At 40.3% G+C, this 14,483-nt stretch overlaps 1 protein-coding gene across 1 annotated transcript in view; it reads left to right on the top strand.

Annotated features, from left to right (window-relative positions):
* Atrnl1 (attractin like 1) overlaps nt 1-14,483 on the top strand; it is a 545,233-nt gene that overhangs the window by 98,556 nt on the left and 432,194 nt on the right. The window contains exons 17-19 of the mRNA XM_042054482.1: nt 3,213-3,426; nt 6,123-6,311; nt 10,953-11,171. Coding sequence (XP_041910416.1) covers nt 3,213-3,426; nt 6,123-6,311; nt 10,953-11,171 — 622 coding nt within the window. The remainder of the gene's footprint in view (nt 1-3,212; nt 3,427-6,122; nt 6,312-10,952; nt 11,172-14,483) is intronic.

A 14,483-nucleotide genomic window follows, 5' to 3' on the forward strand; every position in this document is an offset into this window, starting at 1 on the left:
TTTTTCTTTGTCTTTTAAAGTAAATGTCTATGTGAAGGACGGACAGATACTTTCTAATTAAACACATGAAAGCCGGCTGTTGTACTGGGTAGTCCACTGCTGTATGAAACCCAGAGATGCAGTAAGGTCCTCTTCTCAGACGGCGTAGTACAGAAAGAACAAGAGCAGTTGTTCTTGAGTGTGCTGATGCAGGGGTAGGGGCACTCGGGGTGTCATAGCCTGAGCTTATGGAGTGGTCCGGGAGAAAGGCCCTAGGTAGCCTTCGCCACCTTGCAGACATTTATAAGGAAGTCAGAAAGACCCTACCGGTTGTGCTTTTGTCTTGAAGAGCTTCCAGCATGACGGATGGTGTGCACACTGTGTGTGCTAGCAGGCTGAGGAGATGTTTTGATATTTATGCTTTAGAAAACGGTAACAGTCTTTTAAAGTAAGGTTTTATGGTAAATATATGTAGTGTTCAGATGAGATCTGTGTTTTTCTTTTTCTTGTGATGTTTGGGGCTTCTCTTTTGCAATACATGTACTCGACGGTTTACGGCTCCACACATGAAGATTAGTGCTCCTGGAATCCTGTCACCCCATAAGCATCTGATTTGCACACTTACGTATTTGAATTTCAGGAGCATTGGAATTTGTCCTTAAAGCTCTGCTGATTTTCTTGTGTTTAGCATCAGTTATTTTTGGAGGTTACAAAATCACCACAAATCTGGTCATTTGATTTCTATATATTTTTTTTTTTTACATTAAGCACAATACAGCAATTTATTTAGATGCTTAAAATGAATACAAAGGGAAATAAAGACCACAAAATCATACATACTACAACAGTGTGTCATATATTAGATGGTATAAATGAATACACCCAGCGGTGCTCAACTAAAGAGGAAACTAAATATCCCAAATGTAGCACTTCTTGTAGCTTCTGATTTCTGCTGTCTCTTATGATAATCCATAAGGAGTGGACATTTTGAACTCAGATTTTCTGGGTTGCTGAGTCACATCATAAAAATGTTTTGTTTTCTCAGAAACAACTTTTCATAGGATTTTGAAGTGGAAACTTGAAGGTGACATTTCATTAGGCACATCTTTATATAAAATGAATTATATCCTGAGTCATTGCTGGTGCACAGGCTTAAGATAACCCTTCCTTGGCCAATAAAAATCGGCAAATTCATTCACTTTAAAGAGATATCTTGGGTCAAATGATCATTTACTTATCGGAAATGGCTGATGAAATGTTACAATGATTTATGGTGTGGTGCAGGAAATTTTCATAATATAGTAATTTATCTTTCACTTTCAGCTGCCTGTCTGGCTCATTTACTGGGCAATAGTTACATTAAATGTTTTATTACTGGCTTCATTTTTGCTTCTCTTCCTTTTCTTTCAGATTCTTATCATGATGAGTTAGGGAGTAATATTTCATTTTAAATGTCTTTTCTTTGCTGTAGATAGGAAGTCCAAGATACATTCCTGTGACACGGAGCACATTTTAATGTGAAATCTCTGTGTTGGATTGATTATCTGACTGGTGCTATTATAAAGCATGATTTAAAAGGCAGATTTTTGTTATCTAAATATCTCTCAGAACAAATGTGTCAAACATATAATTCTAGTGTGGAGTATTATGCATAATTTTATAATCAGAAGTACTGTCAACCCTACCTCTGTCTCAGCATTACGCTAGATAGTATAAAATAATTTCTGTTCTAAGAACTATCAAATTTTATTAATTGTTATCTGTACTATACTTTTTTGGCAATATGACATATTGTCAAAAGGAAAATTTATAAGGTATTTTAATTTTATTCAAGAAATATCTATTGAGTATTTGCAATTTGTAATTCATTATATTTATATACTTAAAAATTTAAAGGTTTGCCAGGACTGCTTAACAGAGAAACCTTGTCTTGAAAGAACAAAACAAAACAAAGCAAAAAAAAAAAACCCAAAAGCAAACAAACAAACAAAAAAGGTCTGTGGCTAACTTAACCTCTTAAAAATTTTTTTTTGTACAACATGAATGCCATGTATAAATACTTTATTTATGTTGTTAGAAATAAGATGTTGCGTATGTAAAAGAATTAAGAATGATTCTTTGAGCAGTTTTCCATCATAGTGATTATTAAGTAACTTGGTGATTTAGAAGACATGTTATCATGTGTTTAAATAGAGGTTTTTATAATCTAATAGAGCAGTGTGACTTGGTTTTAGAATATATTTTTGCTCTTAAATAATGATTAAAGTAAATTATATAAATATAAAATCAATTTTGAGTTCATGCTAAATTTTTTGATCAGTGAGGCCATTAAGAATAGTTGTGTGGCTTTTGTTAACATGTACTTATCGGATTTTTAATGTGGTCATCAGACTTGGTCTATGACATAGATGACATCAGTTTTCCCAAAACTTTATTAAAGTTTGACCAGTGGGGAAATCCTAGATGGGGCGTCCTGTGAGCTCTTTATTCAGAATCCATACAGATATGTTAATTTTGTTTTTTGTTTATGAACAGTGTGGATTTTGGATTTATCTTAAATTTGTAACTGATAAAACCTGATTAAAGGTGATAGTATTAGTTACAGCAGCAGTGTTAAACATTGACATTTCTCCCCTTTAGTTTGGTGGGTTTTTTCTCTCTTTCTCTATCATCTATCTGTCTGTCTGTCTGTCTGTCCATTTTATCTATCTCTCTATCATATATCTATCTATGTATCTATCCATCCATCAAGCATCTATCTATCATCTATCTCTCTCTATCTCTCTCTCTCTATCTGTCGTCTGTCTATCTATCTTTCATCTATCTATCACATATCTATATCATCTGTCTGTCTGTCTGTCTACCTATCCATCTGTTTATTTGAGGTAGGATTTTGCTGTGCACCCTGGCTGGCCTGGACCTCTCTGTGATGATCAGCTTGTCTTTGCCTCCTGGATGCTGGGGTTGAGGAAAGTCTACATCCCCATTTTATAGGAGCAGAAAAATAAGCAAGGGCTGAAAACAATCATCCAAGCTATAGCTAAGCTGAAAGTTCAGTGCTCTCAAAACAGTCCTGTGATCTCCGTCTTCCTCTAGATGATCCTGAAATCTCTTAGGAACGTAACGTCAGTGTCCTCACATGTGCATTTAATGACAGTGACCTGCTTGTTGGGCAGTGTCGTGTGGTAGTCCTACTTCTGACACTTTCCCTGCCCGCGTCCTGTTGTTCACAGAAAGTGTCGCCGTGGGTAGGCTTACGCAAGATCAACATTTCCTACTGGGGATGGGAGGACATGTCGCCCTTCACAAACACAACGCTGCAGTGGCTCCCTGGAGAGCCGAATGACTCCGGGTTCTGTGCTTATCTGGAGAGGGCTGCAGTGGCAGGGCTGAAAGCAAACCCTTGTACGTCTATGGCGGATGGCCTTGTCTGCGAAAAGCCCGTTGGTAAGTAGCTGCACCCATCTTCTGTGTTTTCTTCAGCCTGCTGCCCAGGCTGCCTCTCCAGAGTGTGGGGACTTGTTGAGCCCTTCATAATAGTCACCCCGCTTACCAATGTTTATTTATATACCCAAGTTGTTTTTTTTTTACTCAACTTAGCATTAACTTGTATTGGGGAAAGTTTATTTTTGCATATTGTAGATGGAGTGGCGGGGCTGCGTCCCGCCACCCGGCTAGCTTTCTACCCGAAATAATTACACAGAAACTGTATTCATTTAAACACTGCCTGGCCCATTAGTTTCAGCCTCTTATTGTCTAATTTTTACATCTTGATTAACCCATTTTAATAATCCGTGTAGCACCACGAAGTGGTGTCTTATTGGGAAAGATTCAGCATGTCTGTCCTGGTGACTGGTTTCATGGCGACTGTCCCAGAGAGGAGAGGCATAGCAATTGCCCGAGGCATCTGCCTCACTCCCAGCATCCTGTTCTGTCTACTCCACCCACCTATGTTCTAACCTATCAGGCCAAGCAGTTTCTTTATTAATTAACCAATGAAACAGCAGATAGATAGAAACACTCCTACATCAGCATATTTTCTTAAATTTTCCTTATTCTTTTACAAAAATTTTAAGAATTTGTTTACTCTGCTTTGTGGATGAGTGTTTTGTTTGCATATATATCTGCGCACCATGTGCACACCTGTGGAGGTCATTAGAGAGGGTCCGATCCCCTGGAACAGGGGTATCAGATGGCTGTGCCTCTGTGGGTTCTGGGTAGCATCCTGGTCTGCATGGACATGAAGTGCTCTCAGTTGCGAGCCTCCTCTCCAGCTGCACTGTCTGTGACCCTTTCTGTCTTCATTGTTATGGCGTTCTCATGAACACGTGGTTGTGCTCACGGTTTCGCAATGACCTGAATCCGTTAGTCTTTTGCTTTTTTCATAATATTGTTTGAAGGAAAGACTCGTTTTTAAGATTAATGACTGAGTATGTTTTAATCTTATAACTGTATTGTTCTAGTTATCTAAAAACAAATACGTTACTTCTTTTGAAATTGATTTTCTTTCTTTTTAAAGAGTCGTGTTTTATGTGGCTATGTACATTTTATGACAGTTTGCTGTTTTAATCAACTGTAAGTGTACAGTTACGTGGTATTAAGTATGTCCCACTGTTTGGCAGCCATGACTACTATTTTTGTAAAACTTAGTTTATGTTGCAAAATTAAAACTATTTGGCTTGTTGAGACAGGGTTTGTTAGTGTAACCCTGGCGGTCCTGGATCTCACTCGTGCTGGGATTAAAGGTGGCACCACCACCACCAGCATAACTCTTTATTATTTCAAACGAAACATTTCTTACTCTTTGAAACCTCTGGAAATCAGCATCGCACTATTTCAGTGAACTTGGTACTTTGGGTATTTCATGTTTGGAGACTCACTGCTTCATCCTTCTGTGATTCCCTGTCCCCTTAGGAAAATGTCTTCAGAGTTTATTCATGCGTGATGGACGCTGGTCCAATGTATTTACAGGTCACGTTTTCCTTTTCTGTTCATCCTCTGGTGGACACTGGGATTCCTTCTAGCTGTGTAGAATGAAGTTGCTCTGACTGTGAGCACACAAATATCTTCACTTTTTGGTCATTGAGAGAGCCGGTTCTATGAATGGCCCGTGATTTCATTTCTTTGGGTACTTAGTGAAGGTAGATTTGATTATCATCTGAAAGTTCTAGGTTTACTATTTTGAAGATTTGCTTCGCTTTCTCGCAGCAATTGCGCCAGGCTGCGTCCCTGCTGGCAGTGCACTTTCCAGTTTTTTAACAGCACGCCAATAGCTGCTATTTTATTTGTGAAAATGACCGTCATCCTTATGTGTATGATAAATTCTGTATTTTTGTGTTATGATTTTATCGTAAGTCATATATTTTCACTTGTTCATACTGAAGACACAGTCACAGGACATTTGCTTAAATAAGATATGGAACGTTTATGGAAAAACTTGTGGCTGCATAAGTGAGTCTGGTTATGCATTGTTGAGACAACAGAAAGTGAAACTCTCACATTAGAGGATTGCTTGCATTTTAAAACTGTACACTTTATACTTTATAAAGAATTAAAAATAAAGGGATTATGTGTTTTAAAATCCAGTACTAAATTAGTTCACATATCAACTTTTTAATAATTTTTCTTATATAATGCTTCAATCTGCTCAACTGACTCTTTTAAAAAATAGCAAAGCAGCCGGGCGGCGGTGGCGCACGCCTTTAATCCCAGCACTCGGGAGGCAGAGGCAGGCGGATCTCTGTGAGTTTGAGGCCAGCCTGGTCTACAAGAGCTAGGTCCAGGACAGGCTCCAAAGCTACAGGGAAACCCTGTCTCGAAAAACCAAAAAAAAAAAAAAATTAGCAAAGCAGATAAAACCAAGCATTTGTGTTAAAATAAAATTCCCAGAGGCCAGAAGAGGTGGCTGAGTGGATCAGAACAGTTGCTGCTCTTCCAGAGGACGGGACCCAGCAGCTTGTCACCCTGTGTCACAGCAGGTCCAGGGCACTGTGATGCCCTCCTCCTTTGGCTTCTGCAGGCACCAGGCATACCTGTAGTGACATCTGTGCATGAGGCACAACACCCATACACATGAAAAGTAGAGATTAGCTTTAAAAATGAAGTTACCAAACGGAATAATTGCAGTTATTGATTTATTCCAGTCAGTCCAAATCAAAACGCAAGGCCATGCAAGAAGCCATGCTCCCTGCGCACCTCTTGCTCCAACTGCACCAGCAATGGCATGGAGTGCATGTGGTGTAGCAGCACAGAGCGGTGCGTGGACTCCAACGCCTACATCATCTCCTTCCCGTACGGACAGTGTCTGGAGTGGCAGACGGCCACCTGCTCCCGTGAGTATAGAAAGAAATTTGACCTTTGAGGGCACTTGAAACACACTATCAAGAAGATGTCTAAAATCTATTTGTGCTGTCAGCCTCTGATTTTCAGTGTGTCTTCATTTTGAATTTGCTGTGTGATCTGACCATTTTGCCACTAGGTGTGACGCGTCTCCCGAATCCACGACCAGTTTCCCGATGGCTCTTTCCTCCGGGGCTCTGGTGTCTTTAGGTGTCCTTGGCACACTTTTCATCCCCTCCCCGCTTTTCTTATGTGACTGATGCTCCGGAAGAATCAACAGCAGTTGTTTTATGCGGTTCTCACTTTGTATTTGTCGAATTACTTTTCAACATCAGCTTCTAATAGGCATTGTCGGTCACTGTCGCTCTGTGAGCTGCACTCGTGTGGATGGCAGGGCTGGGAGCTGGGAGGTGACAGCTGGGGAAGGTGAGAGATTGCACAGCCGGGCTTCCCTGGCGGGATGGGACCAAGAGAATACGTAGAAGGGAGGATTTACCTGAGTGACTTAGAACCCATTGCACCTGGCTCGTCCAGCACTGGTGGTCCACATATTCAAGATGATATGGTAGTTTATATAAGTGATCCTAAAAACTTCACTGGGCAACTCCTGCAGAGAGAGAATAGCAAAGCTAACAAAATCAGAAATGAAAAGTGGGACATGACAGCAGACACGGAGGAAATCCAGAGGATCATCAGGTCATTCTTCAAAAAGCTGTACTCCACAAAATTAGAAAACTTAAAGGAAATGGGCAAAATTAAATCAAGACCAGATAAGCAAATTAAACAGAACTATAACTACTGAAGAAATAGAAACAGTCATCAAAAGTATCCTGACCAAAAAAAGTCCAGGACCAGATGGAGAATTTTCAAAGAAGAACTAATAACAATAGTCCTCAAATTGTTCTACACAATAGAAACAAAAGGAGCATTGCCAAACTATTTTTTATGAGATTACAATCACCCTGAAATGCAAACCACACAAAAATATTACTAAGAAAGAGAATTACAGACCAATCTTACTCATGAACATTAATGCAAAAATACTCAATAAAATACTGGCAAACTGAATCCAAGAACACATCAGAAAAATCATCCACCATGACTAAGTAAGCTTCATCCCAGAGATGTAGGGATGGTTCAACATATGAAAATCTGTCAATGTAGTCCACCATATAAACAAACTGAAAAAGAAAACCACATGATCATCTCATTAGATTCTGAAAAAGCCTTTGACAAAATACAGCATCCCTTCATGATAAAGGTCTTGGAGAGAGATACAAGGAACATACCTACACATAATAAAATCAATATACAGCAAGCCAACACCTAACATCAAACCAAATGGAAAGAAACTCAAAGCGATCTCACTGAAATCAGGAACAAGACAAGGTTATCCACTCTTTCCATATCTGTTCAGTATAGTACTTGACATTCTAGCTAGAGCAATAAGACAACAAAAGGAGATCAAGGGGATGCAAATTGTAAAAGAAGAAGTCAGACTCCCACTATTTACTGATGATATGATAGTTTATATATGTGACCCCAAAAATTCTACCAAGGAACTTCTATAACTCATAAACACCTTCAGTAATGTAGCAGGATACAAGACTCAAAAAACCAGTAGCCCTCCTGTACACAGATGATAAATAGGCTGAGAAAGAAATCAGAAAAACATCACTCTTTACAATAGTCACACATAGCATAAAATATCTCAGAGTAACTCTAACCAAACAAGTGGAATACCTGTATGACCAGAACTTTAAATCTTTGAAGAAAGAAATTGAAGAGGACACCAGAAAATGGAAAGATTCTCATGCTCTTGGGTAGGTAGAATTAACATAGTAAAATTGGCAATGTTACCAAAAGCAATTTACAGATTTAATGCAATGCCCATCAAAATCCCAGCAAAATTTTTCACAGACCTGGAACGAATCTTACTGAACTTCATATGGAAAAGCAAAAAGCCAGGATAGCCCAAGCAATCCTGTACAGTAAAGAAACTTCTGGAGGCATCACAATCCCTAACTTAACTCCATTACAGAGCTACAGTACTGAAAGTAGCCTTGTATTGGCATCAAACAGACAAGCGGACCAGTGGAATCTAATCGAAGATCTGGATATCAATCCAAACACCTATGAACACCTAATTTTTGTCAAAGAAGCAAAAAGTATAAAACGGAAAAAAGAAAGCATGTTCAACAAATAGTGCTGGCATAACTGGATATCAACATGTAGAAGAAGGAAAATAGATCCCTATCTATCACCATGCACAAAACTCAAGTCCAAATGGATCAAAGACCTCAACATAAAGCCAGCCACACTGAACCTCATAGAAGAGAAAGTGGGAAATACACTTGAACACATTGGTACAGGAGACCCTTTCCTAAATATAACTCCAGTAGCACAGACACTGAGAGAAACAATAAATGGAACTTCCTGAAACTGAAAGGCTTCTGTAAAGCAAAGGACATGGTCAACGAGGCCAAGCTTTTGTATTTCATATAATAAAGCAGCACAGGCCTGGCGGTGGTGGCGCACGCCTTTAATCTCAGCACTCGGGAGGCAGAGGCAGGCGGATCTCTTGAGTTCGAGGCCAGCCTGGTCTACAAGAGCTAGTTCCAGGATAGGCTCTAGAAACTACAGGGAAACCCTGTCTCAAAAAACCAAAATAAATAAATAAATAAAGCAGCACAATGTATATAAGTTTTCATGTAATATCATCTTCTGTAAGAAAAAGAAGAATACATAGATTCTTAGTTCTGAGTCACAATTACACACCGAACGATGGATTCCCAGTAAATTTAACACTCTGTGTTGCTTTTATTTTTAGACAGAACCAAAGCTGTGGCACCTTGCTTTAGAATTGTGTTTTTAAATGAAATCTAAGGACTAGAATACTTCTCTGAACATGGCATTTTATCAACTATTCTTAAAGCTGAAAAATCTATTTGAAAAATAAAAGTAGATTAGGAGTTTGTTCCTCAGTCTGTACAGAAGTGTGGGATTATTTAATCTAAGAGTTCCCCACTTGTCTAGGAAGTCTTATCAGGAATATTGGAGTGATAGTAGTTTAATTAACCTAAAGTATATCTTAAGCCATCTTATTTATATTTCCTTTAAAAGATAATTCTAAGGTAAATTTCTTTTCCTAGGGACTACATTTAGATTGTAAGCAGTGTGAGCTATCTTAGGTGTGATGCAGTCAGTTTTATTTCATCACAGGTCAGTTTTGATTGGAATATCACAGTACATAATTGCTCCTATGTAAGGTTTGATAGTTTTTATTATTTCTCATTGGCTTCATAGTCAACCAGTACAGTTTTGAAGACAATCATCATAACTGTCAATAAATATGTGAACTACCTATAATCCCAGAAGTAAGAAAACTGCTTCAGATCAAGGGAACCATGGGGAATGTGGCAGTGCATGATGTGTTGAGTTTCCCCGTGTTTGCTAAAGGGACTGTCACTGATCACTGTGTACTGGCAGGATGCAGCTTCCCCCCTTTATCGAGTAGTTTCTTTTCCCATACAGTTCTCCTAACTACAGTTTCCTCATCCTCTACTCCTCCGTCCCTCCTGTCCCCACTGGATCCACTCCCTTTCTGCTTCTCATTAGAAAAGAACAGACTTCTACGAGATAACAACCAAACAACAAAATAGAATATAAGAGAAAACGAAATCCATCACATCGAGGCAGGATAAGTCAGCCCAGCAGAAGGGAAAGAGCCCTAAGAGCAGGCACAAGGCACAGAGACCCCTTGTTCACACTCTGTAGTCCTATTGATACTAAGCAGAAAGCTGTACTGCTTGTGCAGAGGACCCATGCAGACCCGTGTGGGTCCAGTGTTGGCTGCTTCATTTTCTGTGAGTTCATGTGGACCCTGCTTAGTTGATTCAGAGGGACTTGATTTGGTGTCCTCTGTTCTCTCTGGCTCTGACACTCTTTCTCCCTCCTCTCCTGAGGGTTTCCCGAGCTCTAAGTGGGGGGGTTTGATGGAGGCCTTCTATTTAGTGCTGTGTGTTCCAAGGGCCCAAGAAGGTTTAACTTCGGAAAGGAAAACAATCATGCCTTTGAATTTCCTGTCTAGAAAGTTAAATAAGTGGATGTTGTATTTTATTTCTTAATACGTTTTGAGATGGCTCTTACTATTTTCTAAAACTCAGCCTTCAAGGTTCTTGGCCTCAAACAACTCACAATAAATAAAATCCTCAGTGAGTTCTTGGATCTGACATTTTGCTGTTGAGTTTCTGACGTTTACCAGGTCTCTGGGTCAGTTCCTTTATGTCCCACTATGGGAAGACACTCAGGAATCTTTAAGTGCCGCCTTATTTTTCTTTGTCCTGGGTTATGGTTACCATACCCTTTTAACATCCAATTCAATTTATCTTCTCTTTGTTCATGACATGTATTATGTATACATGTGTACATATTCATGTGTGGATATATACATGTGTATGATGAATTGTTTGTGCCTGCTAGATATTTGTGCAAAATATTTCTACTAACCACAGACGACATTTTAATGTCTTTCTTCTTATATTCTTATAACATTTTCCTGAAGCATACAATTCTGCTTGATAATAAAAGTCATTTTTTGTTGTTGTTGTTTTTTTAATACTTCTGACGTGCAGCTCAAAATTGTTCTGGATTAAGAACCTGTGGACAGTGCTTGGAGCAGCCTGGCTGTGGCTGGTGCAACGACCCCAGTAACACGGGGAGAGGGTACTGCACTGAAGGGTCGTCCCGGGGACCAGTGAGAATTCGCGGAGCACACAACAGTGAGGCGGTTCTCGACACCAGTTTGTGCCCCAAAGAGAAGAACTACGAGTGGTCTTTCATCCAGTGTCCAGGTAACAGCCCTTTCGTTTTCTTCGTGGATGCGCTGGTGTGCTTTATTGTTTCTGTTACTGTGCTGTCCTAGAATCTCATGCTCCTCCCTGTCCCCAGGAACCTTCATGGTGAATGTGGATATCATGACCACCCACAGTGGATTTGCTGGCCATCATGGGTATTCACTACTATTTAAATTTGATGGTATTATTTGCTATATGGTTTGCTCAATAACTTTAGTGTATTTCTAGCTAGCTCTTATATCCTAAACTAACCCATCTCCATTAATCTGTGTATCATCACGTGACTGTGACTTACCAGTGAGGTTCCAGTTTAGTTTTCCTGCCTAGTTCTATTCTGTTAAGCCATTGGCTGAAAGCAGTTTTTTGATTATCCAGTGGCAATAAAATATAGCATGTAGAGGGGAATCCCACATCAAATGTGAAAGTAATGTAACATGTAATCAGTGGCACATTGGTGGAGGTGCTGTTCTGAGGTGTAGAAATGGGTAGACTCTGCATTAATTATTTTTCAACTTTATGTATATACTTGTTTATCACATGTATTCCATGTGCCACCAGTTACCATTTTAACTTGTATAAATCACGGCTTTTGAGTACAATGCCCTAAATCCACAACCACCACCTTCGTGCAGTTCCAGAGCACTTTAATCACCATGAAACCAAACCTGGGGCCCCTTAAGAGTCATTTCAAACTTCCCCCTTTTCCGGCACTTAGAAACATAAACTTACTCTCACTGTTTAGTTGGGCTCTTATGATATGTGATCTTGGTCCTTGTTTTTTAATCCCAGCATCCATATAATGTTTTCAGGATTAAATTTTGTGGCCTACAATAGTTCTCTTTATGTCGATGTAATATTCAGTTACATAGATGCACCACAGCTGTGCTTTCTTTTGTTCGCTAACGTACTTTTGATTATTTCTATTATGGTATGGTGATTAATGCCCTTGTAACCATTGTGTGTGAACTTCTGCATTGAGATGTTTCTCTTTGTCTTTCAGTTTATCTAGAAGTGGATTATCTGAGTCATATGAGAACCCCATGTTTAATGTTTTAAAGAATGGCAGGACTTCTGTAGAGTGTTGAGTTGATTTTGTGTTGGCATGGGGCCTGTTCTTAAGAGCAGTTTGTTTCCTCTATGAGACTCTCTAGAGGGAACTATTTTTTTTTTTGTTTCCAAGTGACTGCTGGGTTAGGAATGGGTGTGTGTGTTCATTTCTTATTTCTGTTTTATGACTGCATCTAGTGTCGACCTGTGCAGACTGTGTGCAGGCTGTGTGTGTGGGCTGTGTGTGCAGGCTGTGTGTGCGGGCTGTGTGTGTGGGCTGTGTGTGTGGGCTGTGTGTGCATGTAGAAGGAACGCTGCGGGCTGTGTCCCGCCACGCGGCTAGCTTTACCCAAAATAATTACACTGAAACTGTATTCATTTAAATACTGCCTGGCCCGTTATCTGTAGCTTCTTATTGGTTGATTCTCATATCTTGCTTTAACCCATATTTAGTAATCTGTGTAGCACCACGAGGTGGATCGCTTACCAGGAGAGATCTTAACCTGTGTCCATCTCGGAGAGAAGCATGGCGACTGCATATGGCGACTGCCTGAAGTGTCTCCCCACTCCTGCTACTCAGCATTCTGTTCTGTCTACTCCACCTACCTAATTTTCTGTTCTCTTAAAGGGCCAAGGCAGTTTTCTTTATTAATTAACCGATGAAAGTAACATAGACAGATAACTCTCCTCCATCATGTGCAGACTGTGTGTGCAGACTGTGTGTGTGGGCTGTGTGTGCGGGCTGTGTGTGTGGGCTGTGTGTGCGGGCTGTGTGTGCAGACTGTGTGCGGGCTGCCTCAGTCTTACATGCATCTGTTGTATCTAGAAGGCCATGATTCCTTGGTACATAATTGATTCCCTCTGGCTCTTACACTCTTTCTTCCTTCTGCAGAGTTCCTTAAGCCCCGAGGAGAGGGATTAGATGGAGATAACCCATTTCCAAGGGAAAGCATATTGTCTGGCCGCGGATCTCTGTGTTTGTTCCCCTCAGTGCAGGAGGAAGCCTCTTCGCTATTGGCTGAGCATGGCACAGACCTGCTAACCTGGCCCGCATGGCTGGTGGTGTCCAGCAAAGGGACAAGGACTGTTAATTGTGAAGAATCATCTAAATTGTATACAAAAGAAAAGTGAACTAGCCCCGGGCAGGCTCCCTTAGTCTTCTCATCTTTGAGGATCCACGCAGTGACCACTGCATGTCTGCTCTCACATATACCAACAATATATGTTGATCATGTTTCTCTCTCCATCTCTTCCTCTTGAGCAAGTCTTTCTGGACCCTTGGATCACAACCTCTTCCAATTTCATGTTCCCCCTCCGCCTCTGCCTCCCCTCTCCACCTCTCCCTCTCTCTGACTAAATAGCCCACTAAGAGGACTGAAGAAGTCTGCTTCTTCAAGGTCTGGTTTGGATACCCAGCACCACATGATAGCTCACAACCACAGTGACGCCAGTTCCAGGGCATCCAGTGCCCTCTTCTGGCTCCCAAGGGAACAGCACACCTATACTGTACAGACCTACAAGCAGGCAAAATATCCATCACAATTAACAAAATTTTGAAATATAAAAGAAAAAAGTATGTGATTTGCAAAGTCTAGCACATTGGCTGTCTAGCCCCTTCCAGTGAAGAAAACATTATTTTATCTCTGTTCTATGCTATATTTACATGATTTGAGTTGTAGATATAATTCAGGACGCCATTCTGAGCTGCCCTTGTGAGGTCTGAGAGACCTGTGGCAGAGGGCGTGTGTTTTACATGCGTATTTGATTCTGGAATTCCTTAACCTTGTGGCAACATGCGTTTCAGACCCACACATGAAGAGAGAGTTTGGATTTTCATGTGTCCTATCCCTTTCATGCATAGATGCTAGTGGCACATCCGGTTCTTTTCTGTTTCTTTGGTCTTACGTGTGCTTTGGTAATGTGTTCATCTGCACAGTGCAGGTGATAACTTCAGTTTATAAACATGACTCAGCTTCTCTCTCTTCCCGGGAGGTGGCAGCAGTTGCACTTCCTGGCCTTCCTGGATTTGGAACTCGTGTCTACTGATGTTTGCTGTGTATCCTATGTAGTGTTCAGATTTTCTTCTTTCTCAGTCTTTAATGTTCTTGTTTGGAAACCATGCACCGTTTCAGTCCCTGACAATTTCTTTTTCTTTGAAGGAAGGCTATATATTGAAAAAGGTTTTGCTTAAGTTTTTTCTTTCTTCCCCTGAATTTACGTGAAAACATGTTGGGAATTTAATAATAATGTCATGAAGATATT

This window comes from Arvicola amphibius, chromosome 1, assembly GCF_903992535.2.
Source record: "Arvicola amphibius chromosome 1, mArvAmp1.2, whole genome shotgun sequence".
NCBI classification, from domain to species: domain Eukaryota; kingdom Metazoa; phylum Chordata; class Mammalia; order Rodentia; family Cricetidae; genus Arvicola; species Arvicola amphibius.